At 43.3% G+C, this 18,299-nt stretch overlaps 2 protein-coding genes and 1 long non-coding RNA gene across 3 annotated transcripts in view; all 3 read left to right on the plus strand.

Annotated features, from left to right (window-relative positions):
- Nucleotides 1-12,871, plus strand: part of LOC309700548 (tumor necrosis factor receptor superfamily member 14-like) — a gene marked incomplete at its 3' end in the record, with an annotated part of 137,911 nt that extends 125,040 nt beyond the window's left edge. The window contains exons 6-10 of the mRNA XM_082524147.1: nt 3,168-3,270; nt 3,371-3,496; nt 3,731-3,886; nt 12,528-12,615; nt 12,688-12,871. Coding sequence (XP_082380273.1) covers nt 3,168-3,270; nt 3,371-3,496; nt 3,731-3,886; nt 12,528-12,615; nt 12,688-12,871 — 657 coding nt within the window. The remainder of the gene's footprint in view (nt 1-3,167; nt 3,271-3,370; nt 3,497-3,730; nt 3,887-12,527; nt 12,616-12,687) is intronic.
- LOC309700549 (tumor necrosis factor receptor superfamily member 14-like) overlaps nt 1-18,299 on the plus strand; it is a gene marked incomplete at its 3' end in the record, with an annotated part of 65,046 nt that overhangs the window by 16,586 nt on the left and 30,161 nt on the right. The gene's annotated exons all lie outside the window — the stretch shown is intronic.
- LOC309699726 lies at nt 12,964-14,197 on the plus strand. Its single transcript, XR_014274448.1, has 2 exons — nt 12,964-13,108; nt 13,215-14,197. It is a non-coding gene; the product is annotated as an uncharacterized lncRNA (long non-coding RNA).

Below are 18,299 nucleotides of genomic sequence, written 5' to 3' on the forward strand. Positions count from 1 at the left end.
TAAGAATGATCATTAAGCATTTTGAGATTTTAACTTTACTAGTTTTTTAAATATTAATGTTCAATCATGGCCTCAGATTTGAATTTGTGAAACAATGCCGGAGTCAACAAAAAAATATATCTTGAAGGAAAAGAAATGTATAGTACACCCCTAACATTTTTGTAAATATTTTATTATATCTTTTAATGGGACTACAATTTGACCCTTTTGATACAATGTAAGGTAGTCAGTCTACAGCTTGTCTGACAGTGTAGATTTGCTGTTACCTCAAAATAACTCAACATACGGCCATTATTGCCTAAACCGCTATCAACAAAAGGGAGTAAAAGTGAAAATGTCTAAACTGAGCCCAATTAGCCATTTTCCCTCCCTGGTGTCATGTGACTCATTAATTTTACAAGGTCTCAGGTGGAAATGGGGAACAGATGTGTTTGAATTTGGTGTTATTGCTCTTCAGTGTTGGGAAGGTTTCTTTTAAAATGTATTCCATTACAGATTACAGAATACATGCCCCAAAATGTATTCTGTAACGTATTCCGTTACGTTACTCGATGACAGTAACGTATTCTGAATACTTTGGATTACTTAATATATTATCATGCTTTTTACAACTACGTGAATGTACTATTGCTGTGTGATTTATTACTATTACTCAAGGTCCGCGGCTCCGAACCGTAGTAAAGGGACCTCTGGCTAATATGTCGGGTTTATGTCAGGCTCGTAGCCGAAAACTAGCTTTACTTTGTTGTCTGGGTCAACTTTGCTTGCGAGAGACAGAGAGAGGCGTTGAAAGGCTGCTCCAACAGAACTTATTGTTTTTGGAGGAATACACGAACATGGTGTACAGTCGAGTCTTAATAGCTTACTTACAACTGGGCTCGTCAGGCACTCTTCTTGGCTGCAGTGGTTATTTTTATATTTACATGCTTCCAGCTCCCGTTTTTGCTCGATGACAGCTCGTACATTTCCACTTTCCTTTTTCTCCCTCCTCTTGCTCACAGACACATAACGGGTATGGCAGTCCATTCTCCCTGCAGCACGGACTACACTGCCTATGAGGCTACATTCTTTAGGGTTATGCCTGTAGCATTCTGCCTATTAGCTTAGCACAACAACAACAACAACAACAAAAAGGCGCTCTCTCACCCAGGAAACACACAGTCACAGAGAGAGAGAGAGCGTCGCCCTGTAACCATGGCAACTGTAACGCTGCCGCCTGGAACAACAGAACATGGCTGTCAAACAAAACCCAAACAGTCCTGACCCGCCACAATATGAAGCAGGAAAGTACCGCAGTGTAATGCATTTATTTCAACAAAGTAACTGTATTCTAAATACCACCTTTTTAAACGGTAACTGTAACGGAATACAGTTACTCATATTTTGAATTTAAATACGTAATGGCGGTACATGTATTCCGTTACTCCCCAACACTGTTGCTCTTGCTTTTAACATGGCACATCATGGGAAAGAATCTGTGGACCTGAAAAAAGAATTGTTACTCTACATAAAGATGGCCTGGGCTATAAGAATAATGCCAACACCCTGAAACTGAGCTGCAGCACAGTGGTCAAAACCACACAACAATTTAACAGGACAGGTTCCACTCAGAACAAACCTCGCCATGGTCAACCAAAGAAGTTGAGTGCATGATCCAGGTGATTGATATATGCATTTTTTTTTCTTTTTCTTTTTTTTCTGCCCGTTCTGTTGGTTTTTGTCTTTTGCCCTTCTCCCCCGTCCCTCTTCTCAGCTGTTTCTCTTTCCCTCTTTCTTTCTCCCCTTCTTTCCCCCAGTCAAGTCTGTCCCGTATTCAGTAAGTGAAAATAAAATAAACAATAAAAGGTGAATCAAATGGACCATTACGGCAAGGCTGGGATGGTCAATTTGGTAAAGTAAATCCGTTGGGCATCTTTCTTTGCCTTTAGACAACAATTCTGATGGCAAAAGAGCCAAACGGGACAGGCAAAAAAAAAAAAAAAAAAGTTGAGTGCATGTGCTCAGCGTCATATCCAAAGGTTGTCTTTTTAAAATAGATGTATCAATGCTGCCACTGTTGCTGCAGTGGCTGAAGGTGTGGAGGTTGAGCCTGTCAGTGCTCAGACCATACGCAGCACACTGCATCACATGGTTGTCGTCTTAGAAGAAAGCTTCTTCTAAAGATAATGCACAAGAAAGCCAGCAAAAAGGTTGCTGAGGACAAGCAGATTACCTGTGGTCTGATGAGACCAAGACTAACTTATTTAGTTCAGATGGTGTTGGGGGTTGTGGTTGCAACTTGGTGAAGAGTACAAAGGTAAGTGTTTCTTGCCTACAGTCAAGCATGTTGGTGGGATGTCATTGTTTGGGGCTGCATGAGTGCTGCTGGCACTGGGGCGGGGGATGGCAACATGTACTGTGCAATACTGAAGCAGAGCATGATCCCCTCCCTTCAGAAACTGGGCTACCGGACAGTATTCCAACATGATATCAACCCCAAACACACCTCAAAAAAGACCAGCGCCTTGCTAAATAAACTGAGGATAAAGGTACTTGACTGGCCAAGCATGTCTCCAGACTTAAACCCTATTGAGCGTCTGTGGGGCATCCTCAAATGGAAGATGTAGAAGTGCAAGGTCTCTAACATCCACCAGCTCTATGATGTCATTATGGAGGAGCGGAAGAGTGGTACTAGTGGTACCCTGTGAACTCCATGCCCAATAGACTTAAGGCAGTGTTGGGAAAAGATGGTCACAAAGAATATTGACACTTTGGGGACAGTTTGGACATTTTCACTTAGGGGTGTACTCACATTTGTTGCCAGCGGTTTAGATATTAATAGCTGTTTGAGTTATTTTAAGGGGACAGCAAATTTACATTGTTATACAAGCTGTACACCAACTGCTTCACATTGTATCAAAGTGTCATATCTTCATTGTTGTCCCATGAAAAGATAACAAAATATTTACAAAAATGTGAGGGGTGTACTCACTTTTGTGTGTATGTAGGAACAGCTACGACACAGCTAGGATCCTCAAGCTCCCAGGCCTCTGGTAGACGACTCAAGCTTGAAGGATAGCCTGCCTGCAGGGGCGAGATGGGATGTGTTTTTTTTGTTTTTTTTTTTAACCAAACGGGGACGACGACGACTAAAATTTCATGGCATGGCCCCTTTTCTCTCTCTTCAGGTAATTCTGATAATTCTGATGAAAGTCTCCAGTGGTCTCAGCCTCACATGTCATCAAGCAGAGTATCAGATAGGAAATGAATGCTGTCCGAAGTGTCTTGCAGGTAAAACCATCTGAATGATGAATGCATGTGTTTTCACACAACTTAGACAGAATACAAAAAGGCAAACTTGAAATGAATTTGTTGCTTTTGTTTTCATCAGGGAGTCGAGTGAAAACTCACTGTAATGAGTATAGAAGTACTTCATGTCTGCCCTGCATGGATGGAACCTTCACCGATCAACCTAATGGGCTGGAGCGATGTATTCCCTGTACAAACTGTCACCCAGGTGGATTAATTTCACTGGGCTTTACTATGTTTTATGTTATAGTAGTTTAAAATCAAATTAAAACATAAATGGAGGTCTTTCTCCATGATTTAATTAATTCAAGATGATGATGTTTGATATTTCCTAAAGACGTCATAATGACCAAATGTATTTTCAGCAAAAAAAAATCGTGAGCTTCAGCGTCTCTTCACAAATACACGAAACATGTTGAGTATGTTCTTTTTATGTTGGCAGCTCTTGGTCTGAGGGTAAAGAAGCAGTGCACAGCAACATCAGATACACTCTGTAAACCACTGGAGGGATTATACTGTGTCCACCATACAGGACACAGCTGTGAGAGAGCACATGAACACAAACGCTGTAATCCAGGACAGTACATTAGTCAGAAAGGTAGGTTTGTGTTTTTAAATGAGAATACCAGAGTTCAGGGAAACTGATCTAATTTAATATTTGCTGAACATTTTTATAGAATATTGTAATTATCATTGTAACATAGGATTTGTACAGCAAAATTAAGTTTAAAGTCAACAATGCAAACAGTCACCATATAAAAACATCACCATTGGGAAACGTGCTATTGGTCAATAGTGACTGACACTGGTACAGACTGGTTTCTCAGAGGATATAGAGACTGGTTGAAAATCCTGGTGATGACTCCAGCCAGCTGGTCTGCGCAGTCCTTCAGCACAGGTCCAGGAACACCATCAGGTCCTGCAGCTTTCCTCTCATTTATGTCCACCTCACCTCATGCTCCTCCACTCTAAGGATCAAGCTGCTTTGGGTTGCTAAGTATAACTTGGCTACTTCTGGTGATTTCACATCAAAGTGGCCCAAAATAAGTTCAACTCCTCCGCTAACGCTCTTTCACCTTCACCAAATCAGAGGCTCATCCTTTTTTTTTTTTTGCCTGTCCCGTTTGGCTCTTTTGCCATCAGAATTGTTGTCTAAAGGCAAAGAAAGATGCCCAACGGATTTACTTTACCAAACTGACCATCCCAGCCTTGCCATAATGGTCCATTTGATTCACCTTTTATTGTTTATTTTATTTTCACTTACTGAATACGGGACAGACTTGACTGGGGGAAAGAAGGGGAGAAAGAAAGAGGGAAAGAGAAACAGCTGAGAAGAGGGACAGGGGAGAAGGGCAAAAGACAAAAACCAACAGAACGGGCAGAGGAAAAAAAATGCATATGTCAATCACCTGGATCACCTGCTGAGAAAGAAAAAAGAAAGCAAGCAGAAGAGAACAAGAGTAATAGAATAAACAACATCACAATGATATATGGGAATATGACAGTAAATACTAAATGTTAAACATTATTGTGCAGCACATAAGATCAACAGAACACAGTGTGCTTTGAGGTAGGAGCCAAAAAGGGTGTAGTTTGTGGGTGTGATCACCCGTGTGTACACCTGTGAGCATGGACGCGCTTGTTTTTTGTTTTTTAAAAGGTTCCTTCATGTAATAATCTGCTAGAGGGTGTGGGGGGGCCACAGCCCCGTCCTCCAGGGCGTGAAGCAGGTGTGGAGGAGATCAAAACTCCAGACATCCAGAGGCCCCCAGAACACAAGAGACCAAGGAAGACCAACAGAGGGGCAGCTGCGCCACTGTCCCGGAAAGAGCTGAGGAGAGTCCCAGATGAGGGCTCACTCAGCAGCCGCGGAGCAGAAGCCAGGGGGGGTTGCAGTGACGCGCCCGTGAGCTCCGCCGGCAGCCAGCTGCGCCTGAGTGACCGAGCCCCAGGCCGAGAGGCCCGGGGCACCCCACCTCCGAAGTGGCCCGAGCGAGCCCCAGGCTCCAGGCCCCGATAAGTGGCCACCAAGGAGTGAGCCGGTGTGTACCTGGACGCCCATCCCCGGACACAAAGAACCACCAACGCACCGATGTCTGAGGGGGTCCGCCACTGGCAGGGGAAGTGGTGGTAGGGGGAGATAGGCCTCCAAACCTTGGAGGGCCTGAGATGTCCCCAGAGAGGTGGCGCCTGACACCCAACCTGACATATAGACACAGACATACAGGCACACACAGATACAAACATCCATTCCCACCCTCATGCTCTCATATGCACTTACTCCACACTCAACCAACGTGGAGACAGACATAAAGAGACGTTGTACACACGATCACACTCCCCAAGCGTACTCTACAAACCGGGTCTAGGTGCCCCCGCCCCTGGAGGGGGGAACTGCACCCAGACCCAGGTGGTGTTTCCCTTTTCCCTGCGGTGGGGGGAGGCAGACCGCCCCGACTCCGCAGCAGCAGGAAGGCTCCACACTCCAGACCGCAGTCGGACGGCCAACTCCTCCTCCTAGTCCTAGCCCCCCTGCTCCAGCAGGTCGCAGAGAATGGGGGTGAGAGAAGACTCCAAACCTCCCTCCACCCGCTCATTGTAATGTTGATGCATGTGTGTTCTAAGGTGCATTTAAAACCCAGGAGGGCATGGAGCTACCTGCCAGAGAGCAGCAGGTAAGCGCATGGTCCCTCCTGCTAGCCCTCAATGTCTACGTGTATTTAAAATTGAGAGGTGGGCAACGATGCCAGGGGTGGGGTGTACACCCTGATGGTACTTTGGACTCCGTGTATCGTGCCCACCCCCAAGATCCTATATGTATGTGTAATGAGAGTGTGAGTAATGTGAATGTCTAAGTTGTGGGATAAAATTGAGGCAGAGGCAGCCAGAAGGGGACAGAGGGGGGGGGGGGGTAGCCTCCTCTGCACCCTGGTGACATACCCCTACTCCAAGGCCCTGCATGTGTGGGTGGTTGTGGTGGAGCGGGAGGAAGAGGGAGGCAGCTGGAGATGGGGAGGGAAGGAAGGGAGGGGCAAGTGACCCCTCCCTGGGGCCAGCTCCCCCGCTGACCCCAGTAGGCACCCCCATACTCCGCGACCCGCCAGGGAAAGGGGGCCCAGGCCCATCCAGACCGGGCCCAGTGCAGCAGCGCCGCCCGGCCCCACAGAGCCCGGGACAGTCCACCCAACCCCACCACAGAGAAAACTGCACCCACCCCACCATCCACTCATCTTCCAGACTACATAAGACAATAAACACCCAGGCTGAGATCTTCCTCCACCTCTCCTGTATCTCCCCCTCCTGCAGAGGGAGCTCCTGAGGAGAGGAAAGCTCCTGCAAGATGTGACAATCTCCCCCACCAGTTGAAGAGCCCCCCAGGTGGCTCGACGCACCGGCGGCACCCTGCTCCAGGGCTGGGCCCCCATGCACCCACCCGCCCACAACCCCGGCAACACACCAACCAGGACCCAAGCCCCCGAGGCCCGGTCCGGGTCCCAGCCCAGAGACGGAGCGCCCCCAGAACCTCACGCCCATCCCGGACCCACCCAGGGGCAGCCGCAGCCAGGCTACCAGGTCAGTAACCCACGTCCGTCAGCACAGACCCTCCCCTAGCCCCGCTGCACGCAGCCGCGAGGAAACAGTCACCTGAGAGCCAACAGAGCCCCTAACCGGACATGACCGCTACCCCGGGTTGAGCCCCCCAAGGAAGATGCCTCCGGGGAACCCCCCGACGCCCTAAGCCTGTCCCTACCCCCACACCAATCACAACAGTGAAGGCGGGACCAAACTATGACCCCCCACCCCCACTAGGTGATGGAGCTGATCAAAGGAGCCCAGAGCAATTGATCTGATGTGGTGGCAGAGGCTGTATCAAGACTAATGTAATCTAATAGATAATTTCTATATTGGTTAGAATTAAGATTATTTTTATTTTTCCAGTTCATGAGGACTGTTTTCTTGGCTATGCATAGGGCAGTGAAAACCATATGGGCGATATTCTTTTCTGAAGTGACATTATCTAAGCTGCCCAACAAACACACTAAGGGGGAAGTTGGAATGTTACATTTCAGACACTTCGATAAGTCTTCACATATCTCGCGCCAAAACTTCTGAACTGGTGGACAGAACCAAAGAGCGTGGATATAATTGTCCGGTGAATTGGTTTGGCAGTGTGAGCAGTTGTTGGTAGACGAAAAGCCCATCTTGAACATCCGATGACCTGTATAGTGCACTCTATGTAATATTTTGTATTGAATTAATTGAAGACTGGGATTTCTAATTAGATGAAAGGTTTTTAAGCAAATCTGAGACCAGAAGTTTAGGTCTAAGTTAACTGATAAATCCGCTTCCCATTTTGCAATAGGAAGTGATATTGATTCATCTGTTTTAGAAAGCATTCTGTATATTTTGGATAGTAATTTGGGGGGTTTAAGAGTAAGAAATTGAACCACACTTGGTGGTGTTTGTAGTTCAACTTGACCCGGTTTAAATTTCTTTTTTACTATGGATTTAATTTGTTGATATTCTAAAAATCTTTTCTTGTTGATCCCATATTGTGTAACTAGTCCGTCAAATGAAATAAATTCTGTTCCTTCTAGTATATGTTCTAAATATTTGATTCCTTTATCACTCCAATCTGAAAAGTTTATCATATTATTGTTTTGTAATATGTCAGGGTTGTTCCAGATAGGTGTACGTTTGCATGGGATTAATGAAGACGCCGTCAATTTTAGAAACTCCCACCATGCTGTCAGAGAAGAGCTGATGTTGATGCTTTTAAAGCATTCATGTCGTTGGATGTTTGAGCTGATAAATGGTAGGTCTGAGATCTCTAGATTATTGCAGAGTGCTTGTTCTACATCTAGCCAAGGTTCATCTAAGAGGGTGTGTTTTAGCCATCCTGAGATAAACTGAAGCCTGTTGGCTAAGAAGTAGTGCTGAAAGTTAGGCAGTTCTAGTCCTCCTTTATCCTTGGTCTTTTGTAGTGTTTTTAAGCTTATACGTGGGGGTTTATTTTTCCAAAGGAATTTGGACATACATGAATCTAGAGATCTGAACCAATCTTGTGGCGGTTTAGTTGGGATCATTGAGAATAAATAATTTATTTTTGGTAAGACCATCATTTTTATAGCGGCAACCCTTCCCATGAGTGATATGGGTAGACATTTCCATCTAGCCAGATCATCTTCTACCTTCTTTAAAAGTGGGATATGGTTTAATTTAGTTAGATCTGCAAGCTTGGGAGAAACATTAATACCTAAATATTTTATATTTCCCGATTGCAGTGGTGTAGAAGAGGAATTATGGAAGGAGCAATTAATCGGTAGGACTGTAGATTTTGACCAGTTAATTGAGTAATCTGATATTCTTGCAAAAGAGTTTATCAATTCAATCACCCCAGAGATATTGGTTTGTGAATTTTGGAGAAAGAGTAACACATCATCCGCATAAAGGCTGATTTTATGTTCCACGTTCTTGCATTTTATGCCCTTAATTACTGAATTCTGTCTAATTGCTGCTGCTAGTGGTTCAATAAAAATTGCAAATAGTGAAGGGGAGAGTGGGCATCCCTGCCTGGTGCCCCTCAAGAGACAGAAGCTGGAGGATGTCTGGTCATTTGTTCTAACACAAGCTGTTGGGGAATTATATAATATTTTTAACCAGTTTATGAAAGAGGATCCAAAACCAAATTTGTGTAAAGTTGCAAATAGAAATTTCCAGTTAACTCTGTCAAATGCTTTTTCTGCGTCTAAAGAGAATATTGTAGTTTCTAGGTTTTTACTGTATGAGTAGTCTATCAAATTAAGTAATCTACGTGTATTTGTTGATGAGTGCCTACCTTTTATGAAACCAGTTTGGTCAGGATGAATTAAGAGGGGGGTTATTTTCTCCAGTCTCTTTGAGAGAGCTTTGCAGATTATTTTAAGGTCTACATTTATAAGGGATATTGGACGATAGCTTGAGGGATATACAGGGTCTTTGCCTGGTTTTAGCAGGAGATTAATGTTTGCAGAATTCATATTTGATGGAAGTCTGCCCTTTTCTTTAATTTCCAACAACGTTCTGTAGAAAACTGGTGCTAGAATCGACCAGAATTCTTTGTAGAATTCTGCAGGAAAAGCCATCTGGACCTGGAGCCTTATTATTGTGCATACTTCCTGGAGTTCACCTGGTGTCAGTGGTGAATCCAGTGCCATTGCTTGAGTGTCCAATAATTTTGGAAGAGTTATGTTGTCCAAAAACTGATCAGTTTCTTTTTTAGATGGGTTTATTTGTGGTGAATACAACGTTTTATAGAAATCCCTGAAAATGTTGTTTATTTGTATCGGTTCATATAATGTGTTCCCAGATGAATCTTGAACAGCACATATAGTTGTTGTCAGAGGCTCATCCTGTAGTTGGTGAGATGCTGGATGCCCTCCTACACCTGCCTACTGTTGTTATGGTCCAGATCAGCGGTCCCCAACCCCCGGGCCTTGGACCGGTACCGGTCCGTGAGTCGTTTGGTACCGGGCCGCGAGAGTTGAGGCTCAGGTGTGAAATGTATGGTTTTCAGGGTTTTTATCGGTTTTCAGCGTTATTTTGTTATCGATTTTATCGTTAACTCTGTTTTCCTGGGTCTTTTCACGTGTGTTATGAATAAATCTTCTTTTTTTGGTACCGGTACTAGTTTTATTTTGTTGTATTTATCCACGACACCTTAAAGGCCGGTCCATGAAAATATTGTCGGGCATAAACCGGTCCGTGGCGCAAAAAAGGTTGGAGACCGCTGGTCCAGATGACCATCGATCCTTCTCCTGTAGCTCACCTTAGATGACACCTCTCTTCAGGTTGACTCTGACCATACTGAGGAGACCTGTATCACCAGACCTGAAGATGGTGTCCTCTCTTTCAGGAGGTGCAGAACCTCCCAGCTCATCCAAGGCTTCTGATTTCTTAATATAATACAGGAAAGTGTCAGTGAAAGCCCCCAAGTCCTCATGTCTGACAGTATCCCAGTTAGTTCTGCTGAAGCAGTCCTACAGGTGTCGAGAGTAGTAATGTGTCGGTCGCGAACGAAATAGCTCTTAGAGCCAGATCTTTGAAGTGAACCAGGCGAGCCAGCTCCTTATCGCGAGCCGTGGGTTTTTTTTCTCTTTCTCTCACCCTCTCTCTCTCGCACTTTTTTTCCGCTTCACTCCGCACACGAGCCCTGTGCTTTGCGCTGGGCAGGGGGGGGGGCGGTAGTTACACTCACAGTAGCACAGGAACAGAGCGGGAGGGAGAGACAGAGAAAGAGAGCCAGGGACAACAACGTCACATTAGAAAAGTATAGTAATCATCCACAACTATTTTCAGTTGTGGATGATAAAGGATTCAGAAAGTTTATTCATGCAGGCCCATATGACAGAGAATATGCATCTTCTTTTTGTTTTCATATTTTAATTTATATTTAATTGTGTTGTGGTTTGCAGTGTTTTGTGTTGTTTCACTTTAAATTTGTAAAAGGAAAAAGCTGAAAATTTAAATAGTTAAAAGTTGAAATGTGAATAGTTGATTTTTGTATTATAAGATTTATTTATTACATTTTATGTGGAGTGAATAAATAAAAGTATATTTACAGTGGCCCCTAGAGACAAAGCACATACAAACTTCAAAACATGTACGAACTCTGAAGTCTGTGAAGGTTCTCAGTCATCCAGGTCATCGTAGTCAAAGGAGCTTACAAAGAAAAGTGTCTGGACTTCTTTAAGTTGCTTGAAGACGTTTCACCTCTCATCCGAGAAGCTGCTTCAGTTCTAAGGTCAAAGAGCCACCTCCACAGGACAAGACTCAGCAGTCCATCTGCATCTTAAGGATAAAGGATACTGCCAATGTTCACATTTTGGACAGAGAGGACAGATGGTTTGAAAGAGGAGTGAAAGAAGCCATCTATGTCCACTGTGAGCGACCATCTTTGAACAGAGGCGGGGGTTTACGACACCAACTGTCTGCCATCTATAATCCAGTTTTGACCCACAACCAGTTTCACACCTTGGCTCAGGCGATTAGAGGATCATCAGGGGGTCCTTTTGTCCCTCTGTGGGGGGGTACTCCCACTAGGTTTAAATCTGGGACTCCCCACCATCTGACCTTAAAACTGAAGAAGCTTCTCGAATGAGAGGTGAAACGTCTTCAAGCAACTTAAAGAAGTCCAGACGCTTTTCTTTGCAAGCTCCTTTGACTACGAACTCTGAAGCACGTACAAACTCCAAAACACGTACAAAACACAACAGAAGTGCTCCAGGATGCTAGGCGCAGTGTTGAGCTTTTGTTATCTTGTGGCTACACAAGCCAGCAAGTACCAACGACCGGATTTGGTGTGTGGTAGTAACAGGTAAATGAACTTTTTTTTTTTTAATTATTTGAATATATATGAGTGCTTGTGTATAAATACACAAACAATACACACATGCTTTCAATTGTGTAAATTAAGTGATCTAGGTAGCTCTGTTTTGGAAGTTCAGTTAACTCTAGAAATGTGTTTTGCAGTTTGTACGTGCTTTGGAATTTGTACGTGCTTTGTCTCTAGGGGCCACCATAAATATTTATATATAAACATCTATAAATAAAACCACTTTCTTTATCGGTTTTCAGCGTTATTTTGTTATTGTTTTTATCGTTAATTCTGTTTTCCTGGGTCACGTGTGTTATGAATAAATCTTATTTTTTTTCGGTACCCGTACTAGTTTTATTTTGTTGTATTTATCCACGACACCTTAAAGGCCGGTCCATGAAAATATTGTTGGGCATAAACCGGTCCGTGGCACAAAAAAGGTTGGGGACCGCTGCCTTAAAATATATATCACAGTTGGATTGAAGTTCAACTTTTCAAGTTTTACTTCTGTATGGGTCCCTAAAATTTGTAGATTCTTAAAAAATAAAATGGAAACATCTTACAGATTAAGGTATTTGATTAGTCTGTTTGTTTTATATGAATTTATGATATGAAGATGTCAAACTGTGCCAGTTTTTTAATTAAATACACTGAGCAGCCCAGAGGTCTGCTAGACGAGGACCTGTGGTACGACAGAGCCATGTTTGGACTCAGTGTGAGAGATATCACAGAGAGTGAAGTTCAGATAAAACATGAAAATACCAGCAAGTCCAGATATTCTTGATCGAGTCTTTGTGTTGCTGTTAGTGTTCACAGCAAAGCTTCTTGGTGTGTTTGAGGACAGAATTCCACACTGATCCACACATGTTGTTGTTGTCATCAGGAACCGCCTCCACAGACACTGAGTGCTCTGACTGCAGCAGTGGAACATTTTCTAATGGAACATTTCACTCCTGTCAGCCACACACACAGTAAGTGAAGCTTCAGAGACACATGTGCAACATCTGTACATGTCCCCTAACAGTGTCCCTCTGTCCTTCCAGATGTCACTCACTCAACCTTCAGCAGATAACAGCGGGAACATCTGCAGCTGATGCTCAGTGTGGAGAACGCAGTTTTAATGTGGGAGCAGCTGTTGGTGGAGCTGTGGGTGTTTTAATTTTAATTATTGGAGGAGGATTATTATATTGGTACTTAAAAAAGAGGGCTCCGTCTGACCCCAGGTGAGGATAATAAAAAATCGAAATGTTTAATTTACTGCATCATATTATCTTCTGACACTGGCATAATTTTCACTGCTTTGGTTACAGATCACCAATCAGAGTAGGAGGTATGTTTGTGTCTCTTTCTCAGTGTTCACTGCATCACATCATCACATTGATTTATGTAATGAGGTTTTTCTGTTTTGAAATTTCATTTAAGAAGGCCAAGATGAGGAACATTTACCGATGGCATCACCAGAAGGTAGGACAGTGAGCTGCTCACTGACTGAGCTGCACTGATGTCTCTACAGATTAACAGTGTGCTTATTAAACAGAAGCCTTTTCATGTGTCTCCCACAAATGTGCAGGTGATAAAAGAGCAAATGCAGACCATAATGAAGGAATCCCTCAGTGACCCATGTGCTTCTTCCTGTGCTGCTCCAGTTGTTGTGGAGAGCAAAGTGATCCAGTTACTTCATGACACACTGTACCAGACATCACATCCTCCCTCCTCCACCACCAGTCCACCAATACCATGATGATCTTTCATGGGGCCATCTTAAAAGATATAAAACACATAAATAATTACCAGAACTCATGTACTGATCTGGATGTGAGGGATTATGTACAACACTGCAGAGTGTGTCAGTTGTACAAACTGGAGACACTAGACACTGGAAAGTTCCAATAAACTTTGGTCAGCAGGCCTGCAGAGGTCCTGGGAGAAGACCTCATGGGACCCTTTACCTACACTGTCAGTGGAGACCTGTATTTAATATTCTTTGTAGACTGCTGTACAGGCTGGAGAGGACTGTTCTATCTTAAAAAAGCCTCGGCAGAAACCACATCTCACATCCTAACTAGAGAAATACTCTCCTGATGGGTTATACCAGCTTACATCCTCTTAGACCGGGACCAGCTGTTCATATCGTCGGAGTCTAGAGAATCCTGCAGACTGTGGAATCTCCAGCAGAAAATTACCTCTTTATATCATCCTGAAACCAACCTGACTGAAAGGTTAAACTCCGCATCATATGTGGAAGAAAAACACAAAACTGGATCCACTGATAGCTTCATCATTCCCTGCAGTTCAGATCCTGCACTTCTTACTGTGACACCTTTACCAAAAAACACTTTTAAACCTGAAAACCTGACTTGATTACAGAGACTTGATCTGAGTTGAATGTAGCCCTGTACCAACAGGAGTGCTGGGAACTCTGTGAAATATAAAAACATTTATAATTGTTAAACTTTGCTACTTGACAACTTCGTGACTTGTAAATATTTAGGTTTAATAAATATTTCTGTATCGCTTCCTGTATTACTGCTCACTATAAATCCTCCTCCCAGAGATGTGGCTTCCTGGAAATAATTGCTGAACTTTTTTCCCAAAATGACATTTGGCTGTGTGATAATTTCAGGTTATTTTAACATTCACACTGACAGCAGCAGCTCTGACAGCGGACATTTCACCACTTTATTAAAATGTTTTAATTTTAAGCAGCATGTGACAGAACCCAGCCAAACAACAGGTCACAGCCTCAATCTGATTGTTTCCAGAGGCCTCAGTGTCCCACTTACAAATGTTTTACATTTATCAGTAAGAGTCATGTCAGTGCCAGCACAGCTGACACATTCACCTGTGAGTGTTCAAAGTGTTCATTAGCATTATTGTCATTGTATGATGAAATGATGACCAACCTCTCCAATACAAGTTCTCTAATTATATTGTTCCTATTACTCCCTATTTATTTTTTATATATCAACATATTAATGTATGTAGAACACTAAAAGCAGCCTGGATGTGATTTATGAATAACTGATTTCTGTTTTTCTTACCAATCCAATGTTTTTGCTTTTGTTGCATGAACAAACTGGTTATGTGTTAGGTTAGTGTGAGCTTTGACTTCACTTCCATCCTTTGTGTGCTTTGGATGTATCTGAGCTGACAAAGGTCCAATCTTACATGTCAGGGTGGAAAGGATTCATTTGGATTACATACTTGGGTTTATTGAACAGTTCCAGTTTGTGCAAGTGTTTCTCTCCTCAGCGTGGAGCAGACACAGTGGACAGGAATGAATCCAGCTGTGTTTCCTGCTTCCTACAGTCTGGATCGTCCTGCAGTCACAGTGAAGGTGTTCAATCCACTGTAGACAGTGGATTGAACAACCAGCCTCCGGGCCTCGGACCAGTACCGGTCCGTGAGTCGTCTGGTACCGGGCCGCGAGAGTTGAGGCTCAGGTGTGAAATGTATGGTTTTCAGGGTTTTTATCGGTTTTCAGCGTTATTTTGTTATAGTTTTTATCGTTTACTCTGTTTTCCTGGGTCTTTTCACGTGTGTTATGGATAAATCTTTTTTTCGGTACCGGTACTAGTTTTATTTTGTTGTATTTATCCGCCACACCTTAAAGGCCGGTCCGTGAAAATAATTGTTGGGCATAAACCAGTCCGTGGCGCAAAAAAGGTTGGGGACCGCTGGTCTACAGCACAGAACTGAATGAAGCACAAGCTTGAACAAGTTCAATGAAGAGTTTATGTTTGTAATGTTGTGAGTGTGAATGCTTGTCTGTCTGTGCATGTTATCCCTGTGACAGACTGCCAACCTGTCCACGTGTTACCCCACAGATTCTGGTGAACAAACAGCGTTCCCATCCAGACAGAAGAGTGTTCAACACTAAAAACTGTCCCTATCACCCATTTCCTCTTAACTCCCAATCTGGCCCACGAATCAATCAATCAGCATTCAGCAGTCGCTTCCGGTACAAGTACTCAGGCTTGTGGATGAAGGCACCCTGAGCGCGTCTCGGTGGGGGGAACTGCCTTCCCCCTTCTCTGTCCTAACTGGACTGTGCACGAGGACGGGCAGATTCGTGGGACGAATTCCGTGAGTTTGTCACCTCGCGATGACATCATCCATATAAAAAAGTTTTCGTGTAATGGCGGAGAGGGTGGAGGAGCCAAGATGGCGACCGAGGTAGACGCTCTTCTCCGTGGCTAAGCAGGATTTTGCAGTTTTACTTCCCTTTCAGCCGTCGTTTTTTCTCTGAATCACAAGTGAGTTATCCTACTGACTGTTTATTCAGTACACGTATGCGGCACTTCTAAGTAATGGCTTCCTGAACCATACTTCAAAGAGTTTTTTCGCGACCCTAGCCTCTTTGCAACGCGATAGCTCAGCTAACAGCAGGAAAGCTCTGTTACCTCAGCGATGTTTCCAACAATTCAGGGTAGCAAAAGGAAGGAAAAATAAACACCCACGAAATTTAAGTCTAACCAGAGGAGCAACCAAGGAAATGGAGAGAAACACAGGTGTAGCTGGCTCACAAACCAGCCCCAAGAATGCCGTGACTCCCGAACATGACTACAACTGCAGCAAACGTCCTGAACTGATACCACTGCCGGACTCGGACCCCGATACTCCAGCCAGACCAGATGGTAAAAAACACAAAGGTGATATAACTCTTGTATGTAAGAAATACACTGCGCCCAAAATATTTCATAGTTCAGCAACACTGATCAATCTAATAAACTTAAACCTACTCCATCCTCCCTATTCTGGTATTTTAAAGAGTACTGTTAGATTATTCTGTTATTATATGTTACCTTATATATGTAATCAAAGTAGTTGAATTAGAATACTGCTGTAGATCATATTATACCCTTTAATATAGAGTGTGTGATCTGTATGTAGTTTAGTTCTCATTATACTTTTGAGTTAAAAAAACATGTTCACTTATTAGTTTAGTAGATAAGTGTGCATCACTCTGTATCCTTGATCTGCTGCGAATGTATTACATGCTTAATTGTTGAATCATGAGGAGAAGGTTGTAAGCAGGAGACTCTGTGTCTAGGCCAGAAGAGATAAGTCACATTCCATACCCCCACCTTTACGGAGAGCAGAGAAAGACAGGGAGCCGAGGTCATAAATTAGGCGCTGTAACAGAGAAAGAATGTGATGTTTGGTCTTTTACGATTAGGTGGGGGCCGTTAGAGGGTATAAGAAGCTGTGTAAACCGTCACCACTTTGAGACTTGCTGTGACCCTCTTCAGGCATGTCTCCCCATCATGATGGTCCTTATGCTCTTAAGTGTTGAATTGTATGGAAATAAATGATTGTTGATTGAGCATAAATACACCGAGTATTGTCCTTCCTTCAGCCCAAAGATTCAAAGAATTGGGAGATTTCAACAGTACTTAGCAGAAATATTAAGCAGCCTAACTAATAGGGTTGCAAGCTCCCAGCAAAAAAAAAATAGGGAACCACCCCCCACCCTCCACCTCATGATGGTTAATCGATGTAATCAAATTTAATTTGATGCAGTGTGGAAAAATGCACAGAAATAAATTTTTTTTCAAGAATAATTAAATGGATTCAACATCTTTCTTCAACAGAATTGCAGAATTCACAGATGGTACTTTCCCAAAGGAAAAAGTACTATAGCTTACTAGGGTATATTAGACTTAACAGTTACTATATACAGTAATGGACTTCTATATATTTTACATCAGATTAAAACTTTGGGTGTAAGAGTCAGATAATTATTTATTAAAAGCTAGACATTTTAAATGAGAATAAGAAAGAAAAGTATGTCTTTGTGCCCCCTTTTCCCTGTTCATGCCCTATCGGTCCCCCTGACTAAACTTTGCTAGATCTGCCCCTGCACAGTTACCAGCCGTCAGCTACGTAGAAAAAGATCCTGGTGTAGAAAGTAATCTTAAATAAATTCTAACAACAGCTTATCAAGCTTAAACGTGCTGCTGTTGTTCAGCCGCTGGTTTCCTCTTTCTGGTGAGAAGTGGGCCAAAAACAAAGAAAAGAGACAGACTCACGACAGAAAAGCCGATCAGCTGATCATTAAGCAGTTTCACTATTGAAGTAGCAGTAGGGGGGAGAGAGAGAAGAGGCAGTCGCTCCATATATCGGTTGTTAAGCTTAATTTGGGAATGCTTTACAAACATTCAGAGATGAACTTACACACTTGCTTTACTTCTCTCTGGGAAAACTTCCTCGGAGATGAAATGCTGGATTGCTAGCAAGGCTACAAATACACACAGCCGCTCTATCACGTGATGCATACTGCTGCAAGTGCTATGGTTATGAGCCGAGTTACGCTGTGTAGCAAGTTTTGTGAGGTGCTTTTTTGATATTTAATGGATCGGATTACATTTTTTATTTCTCGCCGATATCCGATCCAGTAATTTGGGTCAGTATCGGACCGATCGGTCCATCTCTAGTCTCAAGTAGAACCAAAGGTCAACGAAGTTGAAAGATACAGTGGGGCAAAAAAGTATTTAGTCAGCCACCGATTGTGCAAGTTCCCCCACTTAAAATGATGACAGAGGTCAGTAATTTGCACCAGAGGTACACTTCAACTGTGAGAGACAGAATGTGAAAAAAAAATCCATGAATCCACATGGTAGGATTTGTAAAGAATTTATTCGTAAATTAGGGT

Source organism: Aulonocara stuartgranti (genome assembly GCF_965226115.1).
Source record: "Aulonocara stuartgranti genome assembly, chromosome: 23".
NCBI lineage: Eukaryota > Metazoa > Chordata > Actinopteri > Cichliformes > Cichlidae > Aulonocara > Aulonocara stuartgranti.